This window comes from Bicyclus anynana, chromosome 19 (genome assembly GCF_947172395.1).
Source record: "Bicyclus anynana chromosome 19, ilBicAnyn1.1, whole genome shotgun sequence".
In the NCBI taxonomy this organism is placed as follows: domain Eukaryota; kingdom Metazoa; phylum Arthropoda; class Insecta; order Lepidoptera; family Nymphalidae; genus Bicyclus; species Bicyclus anynana.
This window is the reverse complement of record NC_069101.1, coordinates 882,310-898,060: the sequence shown is the minus strand read 5'-3', so window position 1 is coordinate 898,060 and position 15,751 is coordinate 882,310. Positions and strand designations below refer to the sequence as shown.

The 15,751-nt window shown below is 36.8% G+C and overlaps 1 protein-coding gene across 1 annotated transcript; it reads right to left on the bottom strand.

Moving 5' to 3' along the window:
* Positions 1 to 9,202: 9,202 nt before the first annotated feature.
* Positions 9,203 to 15,184, bottom strand: LOC112053098 (toll-like receptor 2). Its single transcript, XM_024092388.2, has 3 exons — positions 14,255 to 15,184; positions 12,667 to 12,931; positions 9,203 to 11,545 (listed from the first exon to the last, which is right to left on the bottom strand). Exons 2-3 carry the CDS (start codon positions 12,904 to 12,906, stop codon positions 9,203 to 9,205), a joined length of 2,583 nt encoding a protein of 860 aa, XP_023948156.2. The 5' UTR covers positions 12,907 to 12,931; positions 14,255 to 15,184.
* Positions 15,185 to 15,751: the final 567 nt, after the last annotated feature.

Below are 15,751 nucleotides of genomic sequence, written 5' to 3'. Positions count from 1 at the left end.
AATAATATAGACGAAAGACCAGCATGGTACTTACGAGTAGGTATGTGCTTATTTGTAGTTCGAAAAATATAGCTACAAAATCATCACGAATTATCGAAAACTGCTTGACGCACATAGATTAATAGACGCCAGCTAATAAGGGATTTTGGGACAGGGTGTCTTTAAGGAGGTCTAAGGGCGGACGAAATCGTGGGTCCGCAAATTCGTTATGCAATACTGAGCTTTTCTTTCTTCTAAGAAATTTTCGGAAAATATCTCAGCCTGGAGTTAGGAAGTTGTAGATTCAATCCAGCCCGAGACAAGGATGATACTCGTATATGTGTATAGGTATAGGTACCTAAGTGGGCAAAAGAAAAGTGGCTGGTTTACCCACTTTACTGTTTATTTGTTAATGAAGAGTGCCGCGGTGTTGTTTTACCAGCGTTTCACTTAATTAAAGAGTTGCAGTAATTGATTGATTGACGGATTCGGGCTACCGTGCCGTGTACGGGCTAATGAAGTAAGTAATTATTGCTTTATTACTGGCCACTGGTGAATGTACACAAATGTGGAAGTACTGGGACATCGTCAACCAGAAACGTAAACTTTGACTGATTGTCAACCTGAGAAAAGTCTCATAATATTGCTCTAGCAGATGACTCACGGTTCCAACCGAATAGTTCCCATTCCCAAGGGAATACTTACAGGGATAAAATATAGCCTATGACACTTCTAAATAACATAGCTTTGTATTGGTAAACTTTTTTTAAAAATGGGTCAGTAGATCCAGAGATTACCACAAACTACTAACTTTACCTCTTAATATAAGTATTGATATCGCTTGGAAGACCAGAGTGTACGCAGCATAATACTGAAAAGTTGAGAACCTTTTCTTTTGTTGAAGGATCTGGTACCTTTTTCAAGGTTGTGCCAAACATGACGGTTGTGGTGTTTGATGCTTCTGCTACTTTGGTCTTGCCTTGCTCAGGTGGTTGAGGCGTCGTACGCTACTAATTTTCTAGTTTTCGAAACGTGTGCGATCGTAGAAAGAGAATCAACTTGGCTACAGGAACTGGCGTTTCGTTTACCTGTGACTCTTCACAATGGCTTAGACAAGCGCAAAAAAGTTAGTTCATCAGTCATTGATCACGTTAATTCGATACGTAGTATGCGTCGCACTGTCTGTACGTACTTACGATACGATTGAAAAATTAGGTTCCGCTCTCTGAGAAAGACTACACCTACTATCTAGCTAGTAGCTACTGACTCTACGATGAGTAGGTCACTCGAGTAATCGTGTGCTGGCCGTCTATCGACTGGTCGCCGTGCTGTCTCTGTCTCACACTAGGCGATAGTGCGCCAGTGGGAACGGGATGGGGAGATGCGCGTGCGCTGCACCGTTATCCCGTGGCGATATCTTGAATGAAAATGGTGTTTTCTCCCGCCGAGCCAAAACAGTGGCCGCTGGCGTCGGCGCCCGTTGCTAGTACGGTGCCCGCACGATGGGGTTTCCATGGATTTTCCCTGGTAATTTTACATATAGATGGTACTATATGATTCTTGACTGGTATGAATGTAATGTATGTATTGAAAAGAAATGAAATGCACGTGAGTTGGGTGCTAAAATGACAATTTCATTTTTATTGACGTGTCTCCCCCATAGTGGCTTTACATTATTGCCACTAATATAATGTATCGTCATAATAGTTTACAAGTTAAAGGCTATGTGACGTCACATACATTGATTATGACGCCTTAGACGTACATATTATGAGCACACGAAGTCATGAACTAAAAAAAAAAACAATAATACCTACCATAAAATATTGATAGCTAATGCTTTCAAGTTTACATCACCTGATAATAATTGGAAAATTTTCTAAAATCACGCCTCAGACTTGAGGCATACCTATATATTTTAGTTTTCAGATCTACGCAAACGACAAAAAAAAAAACAAATGAATTTTATCTGAAATTGCTATTAGGTAGCTGTACATTTATCGACAATTTATTGACAAATTATAAAAAAACTATATTGAAGTTTTTTCCCTACAGGAATTTATTTACCCTTTTTCCTATGTTTACTTAACTGAAGGTTCCATACATACCTATTGTCAGTTATTTTCCTACTTATAGTAATCAAGATCCAAAAATTTAAGATTTAGTGCATGTCCGACATATGTTGTTCACAATGGCAACCCTCGTTGCAAATAAGCTGCTACTTAAAAATCGAAAGGCGCAGTTGAATTAGATTTAATTGTGCTCATTACCACTGCTGTTGTAATTGTTGCGAGTTCTCTTTTATGTATACCGTAATTTGAATATTAACGGTCTCACTTATACTCGTAAGTACAATTGTATTACAATGATACCATATTCCGTCTTATTTTAACAAACTCTAACAACAATATTAATAATATTAATTGGCTGGTGGTAGGCTTCGGCCGTAGCTAGTTACCACCCTAGTAGAAACCGAAAGGGGTGTGGATTTTCATCCTCCTCCTAACAAGTTAGCCCGCTTCCATCTTAAAAAAAAACATATTAAAATAAACATTACATAGATGAGAGATGTCATCTACTTACTGTATGACAAATGTAGGCGTACTCAGGATTCAGGTAATAATAACTTCTTGATTGTTTGAATACCTTCTTTTATTTCAATTACTTTATGATATTTCTATTGGTGGTGAAACTACTCTCGATTCGGAATTGCAGACATTGCAGAGAAAGAAGAATCGATAAGAAACTCTACAGTAGCTCTTTTCAAAGATGTTGGTTATCAAAACTGTTTCAATTCTGCTCGACTTAACTCGTGATTCGCTCAACAGAGAATAATCGACCGCCAACATGAAAACAATAATGTCTCCTGTCAAGTTGTAGTTTTCAAGCTTGGATAAAATAAATCTGATTGGTTACCGCCATTTTACTTCAACCGGCGTCAACCAATCACAGAATGACAACTGAGAGATCATTTAAAAACAAAGTTGCCAGCATGATAATAAAAATGTAATATAATTATGAATCTAGTTTGCTTAATCCTAACACATAAGTACATAAAGGGTTGTCACTAGGCACCGGTTGACATTTGTTACATATAATCTCAATTTCATAGTCTATTATGAACTAACATAGTCAAAGTTAGTGAATTACCCTGCTGTTAGTAATAAATTATATGGGTCAAATTGGACTCTGAAAAAAAATTTTAATAAAAAAAATTCAACCGACTTCCAACTCAAAAATTAACCTAAACTAAAAAGCAAAAAATAACATCTTACCTATGTGCTACCTTCTGATCAGTTTGAAGGCGGTGCCAATCCAGTGTCATGTTTTAATTAAAGCTGTTTCTGAAAGAACCACAGAAATTGTGTAATTTAAACGGCTTGAATTAAAACATCACTGGCTTGGCACCGCCTTCAAACTGATCAGAAGGTAGCACATAGGTAAGATGTTATTTTTTGCTTTTTAGTTTAGGTTAATTTTTGAGTTGGAAGTCGGTTGAATTTTTTTTATTAAAATTTTTATTTTTTAATTTTTAGTGTTAGCACACCTACTGAGTGTGAACTGACTGTCCTCCGTCTTCATCACCAGACCCCCTATGCAGTCACAATCCATATGGGTGGAAAGTTCTCATCAATATAAAATTTATCAAGTCCAAACACAAGGTAGCTACTGTGAACAGTCGAGGAGTTCCCTTAACTCTCCTTCATCTTCATCACCAGACCTCTAATACAGTCATAACCTATCCAGGTGGAAAGTTCTCATCAATACAAAATTATCAAGTCAAAACACAAGGTAGCTACTGTGAACCGTCGAGGAGTTCCCTTAACTATCCTTCGTTTTCCTCACCAGACCCCTAATACAGTCACAACCCATCTAGGTGGAAAGTTCTCATCAATACAAATTTATCAAGTCCAAACACAAGGTAGCTACTGTGAACCGTCGAGGAGTTCTCTTCACTGTCCTTCGTCTTCATCATCAGACCCTTAATACAGTGACAACCCATCTAGGTGGAAAGTTCTCATCAATACAAATAAATTAAGCCCAAACAAAAGGTACCTGCTGTAAATCGTTGACGAGTTCCATCGTCTGTGTATCGGCTCCATCATCAGACCAACTCCAGACCTTCATAAAATTGTAGTGGTTTAAAATACCTTATGGAAACACTAACAAACGCACTAGCCGTCTCTACGATTTTCAAAAGTTCCCCTCGATTTCTCCAGGATGCCATAGTCAGATCCTGACATGAAAAAAATGGGACCACCCTGGAATCAAACCCTTCACAACAAAAAAAGAATTTTCAAAATCGGTCCACAAATGACGGAATTATCGCTGGACATACATAAAAAAAAAAAAAAAAAAAAAAAAAACATACATACAGCCGAACGTAGAACCTCCTCCTTTTTGGAAGTCGGTTAATAAATACTTACCTCGGAAAATTCTTTCCGCCCCCGTAGCAAAGTGGAACGTCGATTCACTTTCTAAGATCGCTAACGCTTCGAAAACTAGAAAGATGTATGGGAATGACATTTGCTATCGATAGGTCACGTGATCAAGATCTGTCATTCCCATACATTTTTCTAGTTTTCGAAGCGTTAGCGATCGTAGAAAGAGAATCGACGTGCTACTTGGCTAGGGGAGCTTATTTTTCTTTTTAGCGCACTACACCTACATTTTTAGTTTCTTCTTCATTCATAACTTTTTAATTTTGGTTTGTGTTTGCATCGGGTGTGTGATGTGTCTCTTCAATATGCAAATGGATGTATCGACTGTTACTGTTAGCATATGGATCACGTATCGGCCCACTTGTGAGATGCAGTGTCTCGTCCATTGGAGGCGCACACTGCCCACGACTACGATGCGACCACGATGTGTAAATGTAACCATTGTTATCGCCGCGTTGCTACGACTTGCGGTACGGACGGCTTCAGTGTGCTCGTGGCTATCGAGCCGTCCACATCTCTTGTTATGTAATTCTTTATGGGTTACTTGGGATAGGCGGGGAGAGTGACTTGAGTGGAAAAGGGGAGTGTTGTTAACAGTCAAAGGTATCTTTAACCCTACACACAAAGTTCACAAGTGCGTGACTTCAGTCAAGGTCATTTTCTGCCATTCTATAGGTCTTATTTTGGTTACAGTTTCATTTGTTAATTAAGTTGCCCTGAGTCCTTGAGTCTGCTAAAACCATGAACTTTAGCTGCTGTCTTTTTGCGACATAATATCAGGTATCTGAGGGCACGGCAGTGCCGCTGTCAAGTCGAGCAAAAAAAGCAGCACGACCGTAACCTTCTTTTCTTGAAGCAATTCAAGCCATTTTCGACTCCCTATAACTTATGGATGAAACCAGAAGCCTGAATTTTGAGTACAGTACAGTCAACAATTAATTAACACACCACACTCTACAATCTAAATTCGATTATGTACATACTTAATTACTAACCCTATACATCAGTACCTATACAATAATGAACTGAAAACTGTAACCAATGAAAAGCTATATTTTTATCTTTTTTTAGTTGTTGAGTTCCCAAGGTGCTGGAATGCCGGAAAGCATTGTCGATCGACCTCCCACTCCTAGATGGACTGATGACATCAAGCAGGTTACATTTAGAATTTTGGATGCGGGCGGCTCGAGACCATGTTGTTTGGAAGACCTTACAAAAGGCCTGCGTTCAACAGTGGCTCGGCTGATAGTGACGATTGAATTGACAATTATTTTGTGTGTACTAGGGACTATAGGCTCGACAATCCTATAGGCAGGCGGGTGCAAGATGAATGGGAGCGGCAAAGAACAATTGTGGCCTAAAAAGTCAACCCCTTCCCAATGTTCATATCTATACCGGGAAGGATGGTCGGAGGATGTAGGTTTTAATCTTTAGGGCGCCGAGTATCACACTCAACGATGAAGTCGGGTATCGTCATCCAGGGTATACTGGATGCATGGACGTCATCCATGAGGATTTTCTCCTACAATAAAAAAGATATCGTCTGATATAAAAGGTATCAAAGGCAGTAGAAAGTGCGCGTCAACCGGCGGGCGGCGATAATGCACTCGACTCAATATTTGACTTTCTCAAGGATACCGTCACTTTCAAATTGATCATTTGTTATTTGGCGACAACCGTTTAATTTGCTGACGGTACTTAGCGTATTCAGTTACTTGTATGCTTTCTTATACTGTGCAAATAGAAGCTGCTTCAACTTACCAACTGTTTAACGATAACTAAATACTTGGACAAAGTTTATACTGGTCCTCGTCTGGGTGCAGGCCTCCTCTCTTTTGGCTTTGGGTATAGCTAGAGAGGGATATATTGTTAGATATATTTTATTTTTTAAATAGAATATTAGCCGCCTTGGATCATCATTATCAACCCATATTCGGCTCACTGCTGAGCTCGAGTCTCCTCTCAGAATGAGAGGGGTTAGGCCAATAGTCCACCACGCTGGCCCAATGCGGATTGGCAGACTTCATACACGCGGAGAATTAAGAAAATTCTCTGGTATACAGGTTTCCTCACGATGTTTTCCTTCACCGTTTGAGACACGTGATGTTTAATTTCTTAAAATGCACACAACTGAAAAGTTGGAGGTGCATGCCCAGGACTGGATTTGAACCCACACCCTCCGGAATCGAAGGCAGAGATCATATCCACTGGGCCATCACGGTTCAACCACCGCCTTGGATATTGAAACTTATTTTTTACCACCTTGACAAACTAACAAACTCCATTCAATCCAAGGTAGCTACATACCTATAAGTCGTGCGTCAAAGAGGATAGAGATACGTTACCTCCTAATTTCTTTTTAGCCGTAGATCCACCTGTGTTTTTGCTATGCTTCCTTTGCTACGAGTAGGTATATTGTCATCCATTGTTTTTTCGTTCGCTGTTTTCTTCCTATAAGTATCCTTCCGTTGTTTTGGAACAGAGGTGCATATTTCGTTTCGTTTAATTTATAAAGCGTCAGCCTCACTTCAAGGCATTCTCGCCAATACTTTTCATAAAAGGAGGCGTCATTCATTAGACCTCAGTGTTGTGGAGCATCCACCACTGGACCAACGGTGCCTTACAAATCTAAATTAGAATTAGCGCCCTTCGCGGAAACAAGCGCTCGCTCAGCACACGCGGCGCATTCGCAATGTGGGCTGTAAAACATTTGTGAGTTACGTGCGAGTTGTGTGATGGGGTTACGTGGAATATGGAGTTATAGAAAACTTAATTATTTACATTTCTATGTATGTAGGTAGGTACGTCTGTTCTATTTTAGCCAATCTATTCCGAGTAGTCCGCTTTAACATTGAGGCAGCCTCCGTGGCACAGTGGTGCGCGGTGGATTTACAAGACGAAGGTTTGATTTCTGGGTTCGATCCTCGGCTGGGCTGATTGATTTTCGTAATTGTTCCAGGTCTGGTTGGTGAAGGATTACGGCCGTGGCTAGCTACCATCCAACAAAGACGTATTTCCAAGCCATGGATTATAATTTCTCCTCCTAGCAAGTTAGCCCGCATCCATCTTAAATTGCATCATCACTTATCATCAGGTGAGATTGTAATCAAAGGCTAACTTGCACACCGCCGAAATCCCAACATCACACTGCTATTTTGAAATTATCCGACGAAAATCATAAATAATCATGAGGCATTTACAATTTTGATAATTTAATTAAATCACAATAAACTCATCGATACTGCAAAATTAAATATTAACTGTGTTTGGGTTTATTTCTGTCCACATACAATGAAAGTGAAAGTGTGAATTGTATATTATTTTTTACCGCAGGTCTCTCGAGAGCAGGTTTATATGCAGAGAAGGTACCCCGGTCCCCGGCTCAATCACACTACTTTCACGTAATTTCACCCGATACCCACCGTGTATTCGTTATTATAATTAATTATAATTAAATGATCTGGTTAAGTTAATGGAATACAACTTTCATAATAATCAGCCTATTTTAATAACCTAAGGTAGGGCCAGGCTTTCTCCTCGTCAGTAGGAAAGGGAACCACTACGCTGCTCCGTTGCAAAAATAAAATGTTCTTAAAAAACTATAACCCGACTACGTCGAACGAACGAAACGAAAAGAACGAAACAAGAAAACATTTCAGATTGAAATAGAGAAATGCTTAGGTACAAAAATTTACATGGCAGAGCCGTGATCATGCCAAATCTGCCAAAATCATTACTTTTGTTGGCTTCGCAAAAATTTAATAAGCAATGCAATATGCAGTAGGTATATTCTTGAGGTTCAGCAATATCAGATTATTAACCTTAACTTACCTTAAACTTACCTACGCAAAAATTACCCTCTCAAAAATCATTCTCAATGGAAATATAGGTTACCTAACATTCACCGGTTAAGTAAGCATAGAAGTTCTTGTCTCAAGTCTTTCCATTGATATGTAAAATTTTCAAATTTCCGTAAGAATGGAGGAGAGATACATACCGAACTTTGTTTTGACAGTTAAAGTTCTGAACTATCTCTATCACCGTCGCAGACCTGAGAATTCTTGGAAATTCTCGCGAATTCTGGTAATTTTTGCACGACGTACCAGTAATTTCCACCGCAATGTAGGAGGAGTCATAGAAACTATAAGGTGGAGCCATAGACACAGGGGTGAAACAACACCAACGTCCCAATAGTTTACAGTCCATTACTAAGAGAATATTTCATTTCTTGGAAGAATGAATAGTACCGTATTTTATATAGCTTGTCCCAGACTTGAACCTAGAATCCCAGGAACTCGTGACTCGTAATCACAAAGGTAAAGGCTAACTAAACACTGGAACAACCTTTAACTATAGTTTATAATGACTCTTTTGAGGATAGTCAGTAACTTTTGATACGATTAATATTCTTTCACCACGTGTAGGACTACATAAGAATTAGACGTACTAAGAAGCATTATGGAATGAAATTTCTATCGCGTAGCAGTTAGTACAATGCATTATTAGTTTTAGTACACGGAAATCCCCAGCGTATGTTTCTATTGCATTTAATACTCGTTCGACTTTATTTACTTTTATCATTCTGAAATTGACATAGGATATACAAATATTACAGTAAAGTATACAGAATATCGATTGGAAATTTATCTAAATATTAAATTATTTGAATAGTAGCTATTTGTTAAACCTATGGAAAGATATTAAATATTGGTGTGAATGCTAATGAAACACAAAAAGTATAAAACATTTTTTACTAAGTAACAAAATATTTATAACACACTCTATCTATTTTTAATGAGTACATTTCTTAATTTCTTCCAAAACTGTTCCGCTTGCGTTTCCTCCCACGATAAGTATATCTTTGTCTTCAATAGATACTTTAAAGTCGTTGTTAAATATTTGCTCTCCACGTCACCCATTCTTATTAGTACTAAAGGATCGTAAGCGGTACCGTCCTCGAGAAATAATCTGTGATATTCTGCCAACTGGGTCTCCCATCTGCACCATTGGGATTTCGCAAAACTGTTACTTATAACTAAAATTATATATCTACTTTCATTAATACTAGCCAATATTGATTCTGATATAAATGACCCTATCTCAAAATCTCTCTCATATATACATAGTTTTAAATAAGGTGGTGTACCTTCTAATTGAGTTATCAATTCAGAAACAAACTCTCTATCGTCATTACAGTAGGACACAAATGCATCGTATTTATGAATGGTCTCTTGGTCGGGTGGGGTTTTCAAGGATTTCTTTATAAATTTTCTTCCTAATGCTAGTTTGGCTAAAAACAGCCAGTATCTAATGTAAATTCTATATTTGTAAATGAACACTCCTATTATGACTAAAATTATTAATGTCACTATGGATGGCGCCGTCCACACTAAAAGCATTAAATTTGAGATTTTCTCATACATCAAACAGCGCAAATTCTTAATGGAGGAGAGGTATTCTGCTACTCTTCGATCTTCCCATAGATCTGGACTACTGCATAAAAAATTAGACTCTACAAAATAATCAAGGAGGTCTTTCGAACCATTTATTTGCAACCACATGTATGGCTTGTACATAGAAAAACAATCACAAATAAACACATTGTCCATAAAGTCAATTTCGATGGAATAATTTCCTTTATTTTCTAGCAAGTAATTGATGTCCTGCATCATGCTTATCGTAATTTGCGAAATTTTATTGTCTCCTAAGTACAAAGTGTGAGGCTTGACCCCTGATGACAAAAATAAGGGCTTCCACCACGACATAATCAGATTATCACTTAAGTCTAATACCTGCAAAAATTTCATCGGTTTCAATAACTCCGTTGTAATATAATACAATTCATTGTTAGCCAATATCAGATGAGTCAAACTTGGCATCATCTCAAACATGTTGTCATCATCGTAAAGATGTTTAATACCACAATTCTTTAGATTTAACATTTTCAGTTCATTTAATCCGTCAAACATTTCACTTGTTAAATTCTGATTAGCAGTTAAAGGATTATTAGCTAAAATAAGTATTTCTAAATGTTTCAAAGGTTTAAAGGTTTTGTTGCCAATGTAAAATATTGTGCCATTTTCTAAATTTAACATCCTGAGATTTTCTAAGCCCATGAATGTGTAATCAAAGATTGATTTCATTCTGTTAAAAGCCAAATTAAGAACCCTTAATGATTTGCATTCGAGAAATGCTCCTCTGTCGATTTCAAAGTACATAGGGTTAGAGTTAGTTCCTTTATTAGATGATAAATCCAAAAGTATTAGCTGTTGATTCGGAATGTGCCTGAAATGAATACCAGGTAAGTTGTTGCCACTTAATAGCAGGATACGGAGATTTGGAAACTTAAAAGGATTAAACGCTTTTGGTCCAATTAACATAGTGCTTATTCTCCGTAAATTTAAGACATTTATGTTAGGCATCTTTGGAAAGGTATCATCTGTAATTATTTCAAATTGATTATCCGATAAAGTTAATTTTTCTACAGTTGTATTTGCAATAACTTCCATTAGCCTTCTCGGAGGATGTTTGCGGAATCCCATGTCAGACAAGTCGAGAGTTCTCAAGCTCATATTATGCTTCTTTAGGCTGATAAGAATATCACTTACTATTGTAGAATTGAAGTCATTCGCACCTACACCTAACTCTTGGAGCATTTTCAAACTTAAAAAGCTATTAGGATGAATAAAATCAAGTCGACACAAATTTATATAAAGCTTTGTTAGCGTTGTTCCCGTCATAGGCTCGAAAGCGTTTTCAGGTATCGTTTCAAAGGTGTTTTCTGATATGTCTAACATTTTTAAGGACGGTAACATATAAGGTTTTAATGCCGGAGTTAACATTAAAATATTTGTGAAACCATTGTTGACTAGACTTAGTTCCTTCAGACTCTTCAACCCTGAGAACGTACCGTCGTGGATCACGTGAAGTTGAGTGTTGTAAGATATTGATAATCGTTGTAATTTAGTCAGATTTCTAAATAGTCCGGGCTGCAAGTACTTCAGTTGGTGATTAGCGTCTATTTTCAAAGCCGTCAAGTATTGCAACGAATCCAAATCACCAACTCGTATATCGGGTAAAACTGTTGTTCTGACTACAAATAGTTCACTATTACGAACGTTAACCTGTAATAAAACAAACGGATGAATTTGTTGTAGGTGTATAAGGAACAAATAATAATGGAACAGTTGTTGACAAAACGAATCTTATCATGAAAAAATATCTCGTGATGTTCCAACGTTAAATATAGAGATGGAAAACAACAAAATACAATTTATACATGAGATAATAATAGAAAATAGAATGTCTTGATAGATACGACTACATAATTATGTACGGTATTTTAGGTGTCCCATACATGCACAATATTAATGGATTGGGAATGTTTATGGCAATGACGACAGTCTATACCACATAGTACGTGTAGTCTATTCAGTAAAGCTGTATTTTCCAACAATGATTTTTCTCTAGTAGGACTAAAACCTGAACGTATATAATTATGTAAATGTATTTTATACTTAACACAAGTGTGAGCTTTTAACCGACTTCTAAAAATGAGGAGGTTCTACGTTCGACTGCAAGGGACATAATTATTACAAGTTAAGAGCATATAATGAACTTGACTTATAGTTTTATCAATTACAAACTTATCTGCGACGAATCTTACCAAAATTATGCAAATGTTTTATCTATAATTCTAGAACAGAACGATTGAGTAAACACCATAGTTGGCTAACATAATTACAATAACATTATAAACCTTGTGTTCATAACAGGGATTAAGGTATGTAAATTTCCATCTGATACGGTTCATACAAACATGTTGACAGGCGCCCGGCATACTAGTAAAATGCTGTTATGTTGCTTGCTATAACCAATACTTTAGTTTTGGAAAAATTCTGATGAGTTAAACTTAACCTTTCCAAAAATGATTTTATTGATATGAAAAGTTGGATTTGACGTTTGAATGTTTGATCAGTTTTTGATGAAATTTGAAACACGCGTAGCTTATTGCCTGTCTGTAAATTAACGATATTAATGCTCAGAACGATAAAAATTTCATGAGATTTTCACATAGAAATTATCTTGTATAAATCAAGTCTTTGTTTTTCACCAAGTTTTATTTCCTTACCAAAGTTCCTTAAGCTAATAAGGATAATTTTCAGAAAAACGAGTTGTGCAAGGAAGTCTACGTTGAGACCATCAATATTTGTTAGAGGACAAAAATTTCAACAATGTTTGATACCTTTGGAAACCTTCGACATGCGTAGTTGCCGAAGCACACGGTAACCCTTCGATTCTTAGTACTTCTGCAAATACAACCAGAAGTTTTGTCTTTCTCTACTTCTATAGGCAATGCAGCAGCGGTGTGATCTTCTGGAGGATACAGAATGTTGCGGGATAGCTCTTCGTATTCTTCTAGAAGGTTACATTTAGCGTGTTGAGCGTAGCAAAATAGAAGGCTCACTGTAAGGGCCAACCTCATTGCTCAATCATGGGACCACGTTTATCTGGAAATAAATTCTTACTTTTATGTCTGCAGTCGATCTTTATGTTATGTATGGAACAAAAATATTCGAATTTTGAGGAAATCTTCGAAATTCTCGGGATTCAAGAATTCTTTGAATACAGCTCAAAATCATGGTGTGTGAAAGTCCTTACAGAAGATCTACGAATAACTATATTCTACGGTGGACATCTATGATGCTGATTATGATTAAGAATGATTTGAATTTGATGCAATTAAGTAACTACGACGACTGTATTATTTTTGGAAACATGGCTGGTTATCAGTACTTGTGCATTACTTTTTGTCTAATCCGATTCTAATCTATAGGGGACAGGGATCAACCCTCATCTCATCTCGGCGATGGCCTATTTATTCAATTCATTATGGTAATATAAGAAACTAGTTCCTTATTTGTACAACACGGTGAGGTTGTTTATTTTTCTTGTCAGTTAGACCTGATATATATCAACCGCAAAATCAATTGGATACCTACTTGCCAAACTTTTCAATCGCTAATCTGTATATCAAAGGCATATCCTGGTGATGAATGCTGTCTAACAGTTTGTGTTCCGAGGTGTTACTTCACTGTCTGCTACTCGTATAATTTAGTTTGAACAGCGCAGGGTGTTAATTACAAATACAAACAAACGGAGTGCTTGTTGGTTGACTTTGACTATAAGAGGCTCATTATTATTAGCCACGCAGCCTGTTTCTAACTGAGTTATTTTATTGTCATCATCTACATACTAAAGTTTTGTTTTTAATAGAAGAGCATTCTTTGTAAATGAAACTTTTCTACTACATATCTAATGAATGTCATGTTCATTGACAATGGTTCTGTTAGCTGCATGGATATCCATGAAAATTGTTAATTTGTTCATAAGCTTAAAGATTGTTGAAGCATCGGGTTTATCTTGCATTAGCAGAAGAACAATTCTGATAACGTCAGATGAATCATACATATTTATTTATTGTATTATAGATATTTCTCAATTGAAAATTTATTTCTTCACGAATGATCTATAAAATTCTGTGTCTTTAGTTTATTGATTTTTAAATTCATTTCACTATTGTTGGTTGAAATCACTTCTTAAAAAAGTTTGTGGTGAAATAAAATGACTGTGAATGAATTAATAATAATTTTATTTATTATAGGGCCACGACCAATTACAGTAATCTAATTTTATACGAACTTTAAAGGGACAAGAAACAATTAATCCAATGAGAATTGGATTTTAGATTTGATATTGCCATTTTTAGCCATTTAGATATTTTAAAATTGTTATTAATTATCCTTTATTTTTATTTTAGATTTCATACTCACATCAATCTATGCTCTTTAGATCCTTATTCAATTCACAAAATCACCTTTCTTTTCACAGACTATTACTATCATAATAAACTATCACTGATACTCTTCAAGCATGTACATAATAGCCTCAAAATTAAATATTTTAACCCATTTTGTACAAGTTATGCCAACAATCGCAACACTTTATCGGTACACTATATGCGCGTGCGCAGTTGTTCGCGTCTCGCTCCTCGTGTTCATCTCCGTCACTGTATTCAGATTTTCTTTAACCAAACACCTGTCATACTCGTGTTTGTATGTGATAATTTCATTATGATAGCATTATGCGGTGTCGTGATTTGGTAGAAATCTTTTTTCATGCACCTCTTTGGTGTTTTGTATTGATATTGGAGTTCTTGGAACGTTTCTTATTACCTCATCATCATACGTCATACATACATGGCCAGGCCAGGCTAAGAGCGGGGATATGGTGCTTCGACCAACCTCATCTCCAATGTGGAATGATGGGCTTGAGTGATAAAGCTTGAATTTTTAACGGTTCCTATTAGATGTTAATGATAAAGACAGAACGATGGCTTATCGTGCTCTCCAAGGCACGTTAAGCCAACTCCCAAACTCCGGGATGAGAACTTATACTCGAAAATTTCTTGGAAGACAGAAAAAATCAGTATTTCATAGCTTGACTTAGGTCAGCCTATTCACTTTCACTCTCTCACACTCTGGCGCAGTTGGTAGTGCTGTGGACTTGACGCGTTAGTTTAGGATTTTATAATTTCTAAATTGGCAGGTTTGGTCTGGTGTTAGGATTCTTCCGTGACTAGTTAACACCCGACCGGCAAAGACGTAACTCCAAGCGATTTATTGTCCAGGTACGATGCCGCGTAGAAACTGTCAGAGTGCTTCCATTATCTGACTGCATCGTCACATATCATCAGGTGAGATCGCAGACAATGGTTGACTAGTCATTAAATAAAAAAAAAACAACTCTAATAAAGTAGCCCAATTATGTGCTTTTGATCTTGCTCTTATCTCATTATGCAATATGGAAAATTTAACTGCTAGATAAGAGGGATTAACTGGTAGGTTGTACTAACATTTTGATGGTACTTAACATCGTCTGGGTACATATTATTTTATAAGTTTAAACAGTCTTCGTTCGTAGCTCCTTTTAACCCCGATGTATATGTGTAAGAGCCTTTATGGGCCTCTGTATTTATGGCAATAGCTAATTTTAGATTAGCCGAAGTTTTTAAGCTAATGTTAATAAGTGAACATCTTTTCAAATTTCGTTATGGATGGCATCAAGTGTCTAAGAGATGAATAAAAGGTATCTGTTGTTAAAGATGATTAATGATGAATAGTACAGGAATCAGGATATGATGTGGTCCGTAGGTAAAATATAATGTGGTTGGCCGTGGTTATAACTTGCCAGCAGGTGACACGCACGCTCGTTTGCCCGCTATTATAGCTATATATTTTTTTTATTTTTTGGAGATAAAAGATAGTATA

Excerpts from the sequence above, each read along its gene's own strand:
- LOC112053098 (XM_024092388.2), bottom strand. The coding sequence starts at position 12,906 with ATGAGGTTGGCCCTTACAGTGAGCCTTCTATTTTGCTACGCTCAACAC. Across the intron at positions 11,546-12,666 it reads CATGTCGAAGGTTTCCAAAG|GTTAACGTTCGTAATAGTGA; the intron begins GTATCAAACATT and ends GTTTTATTACAG.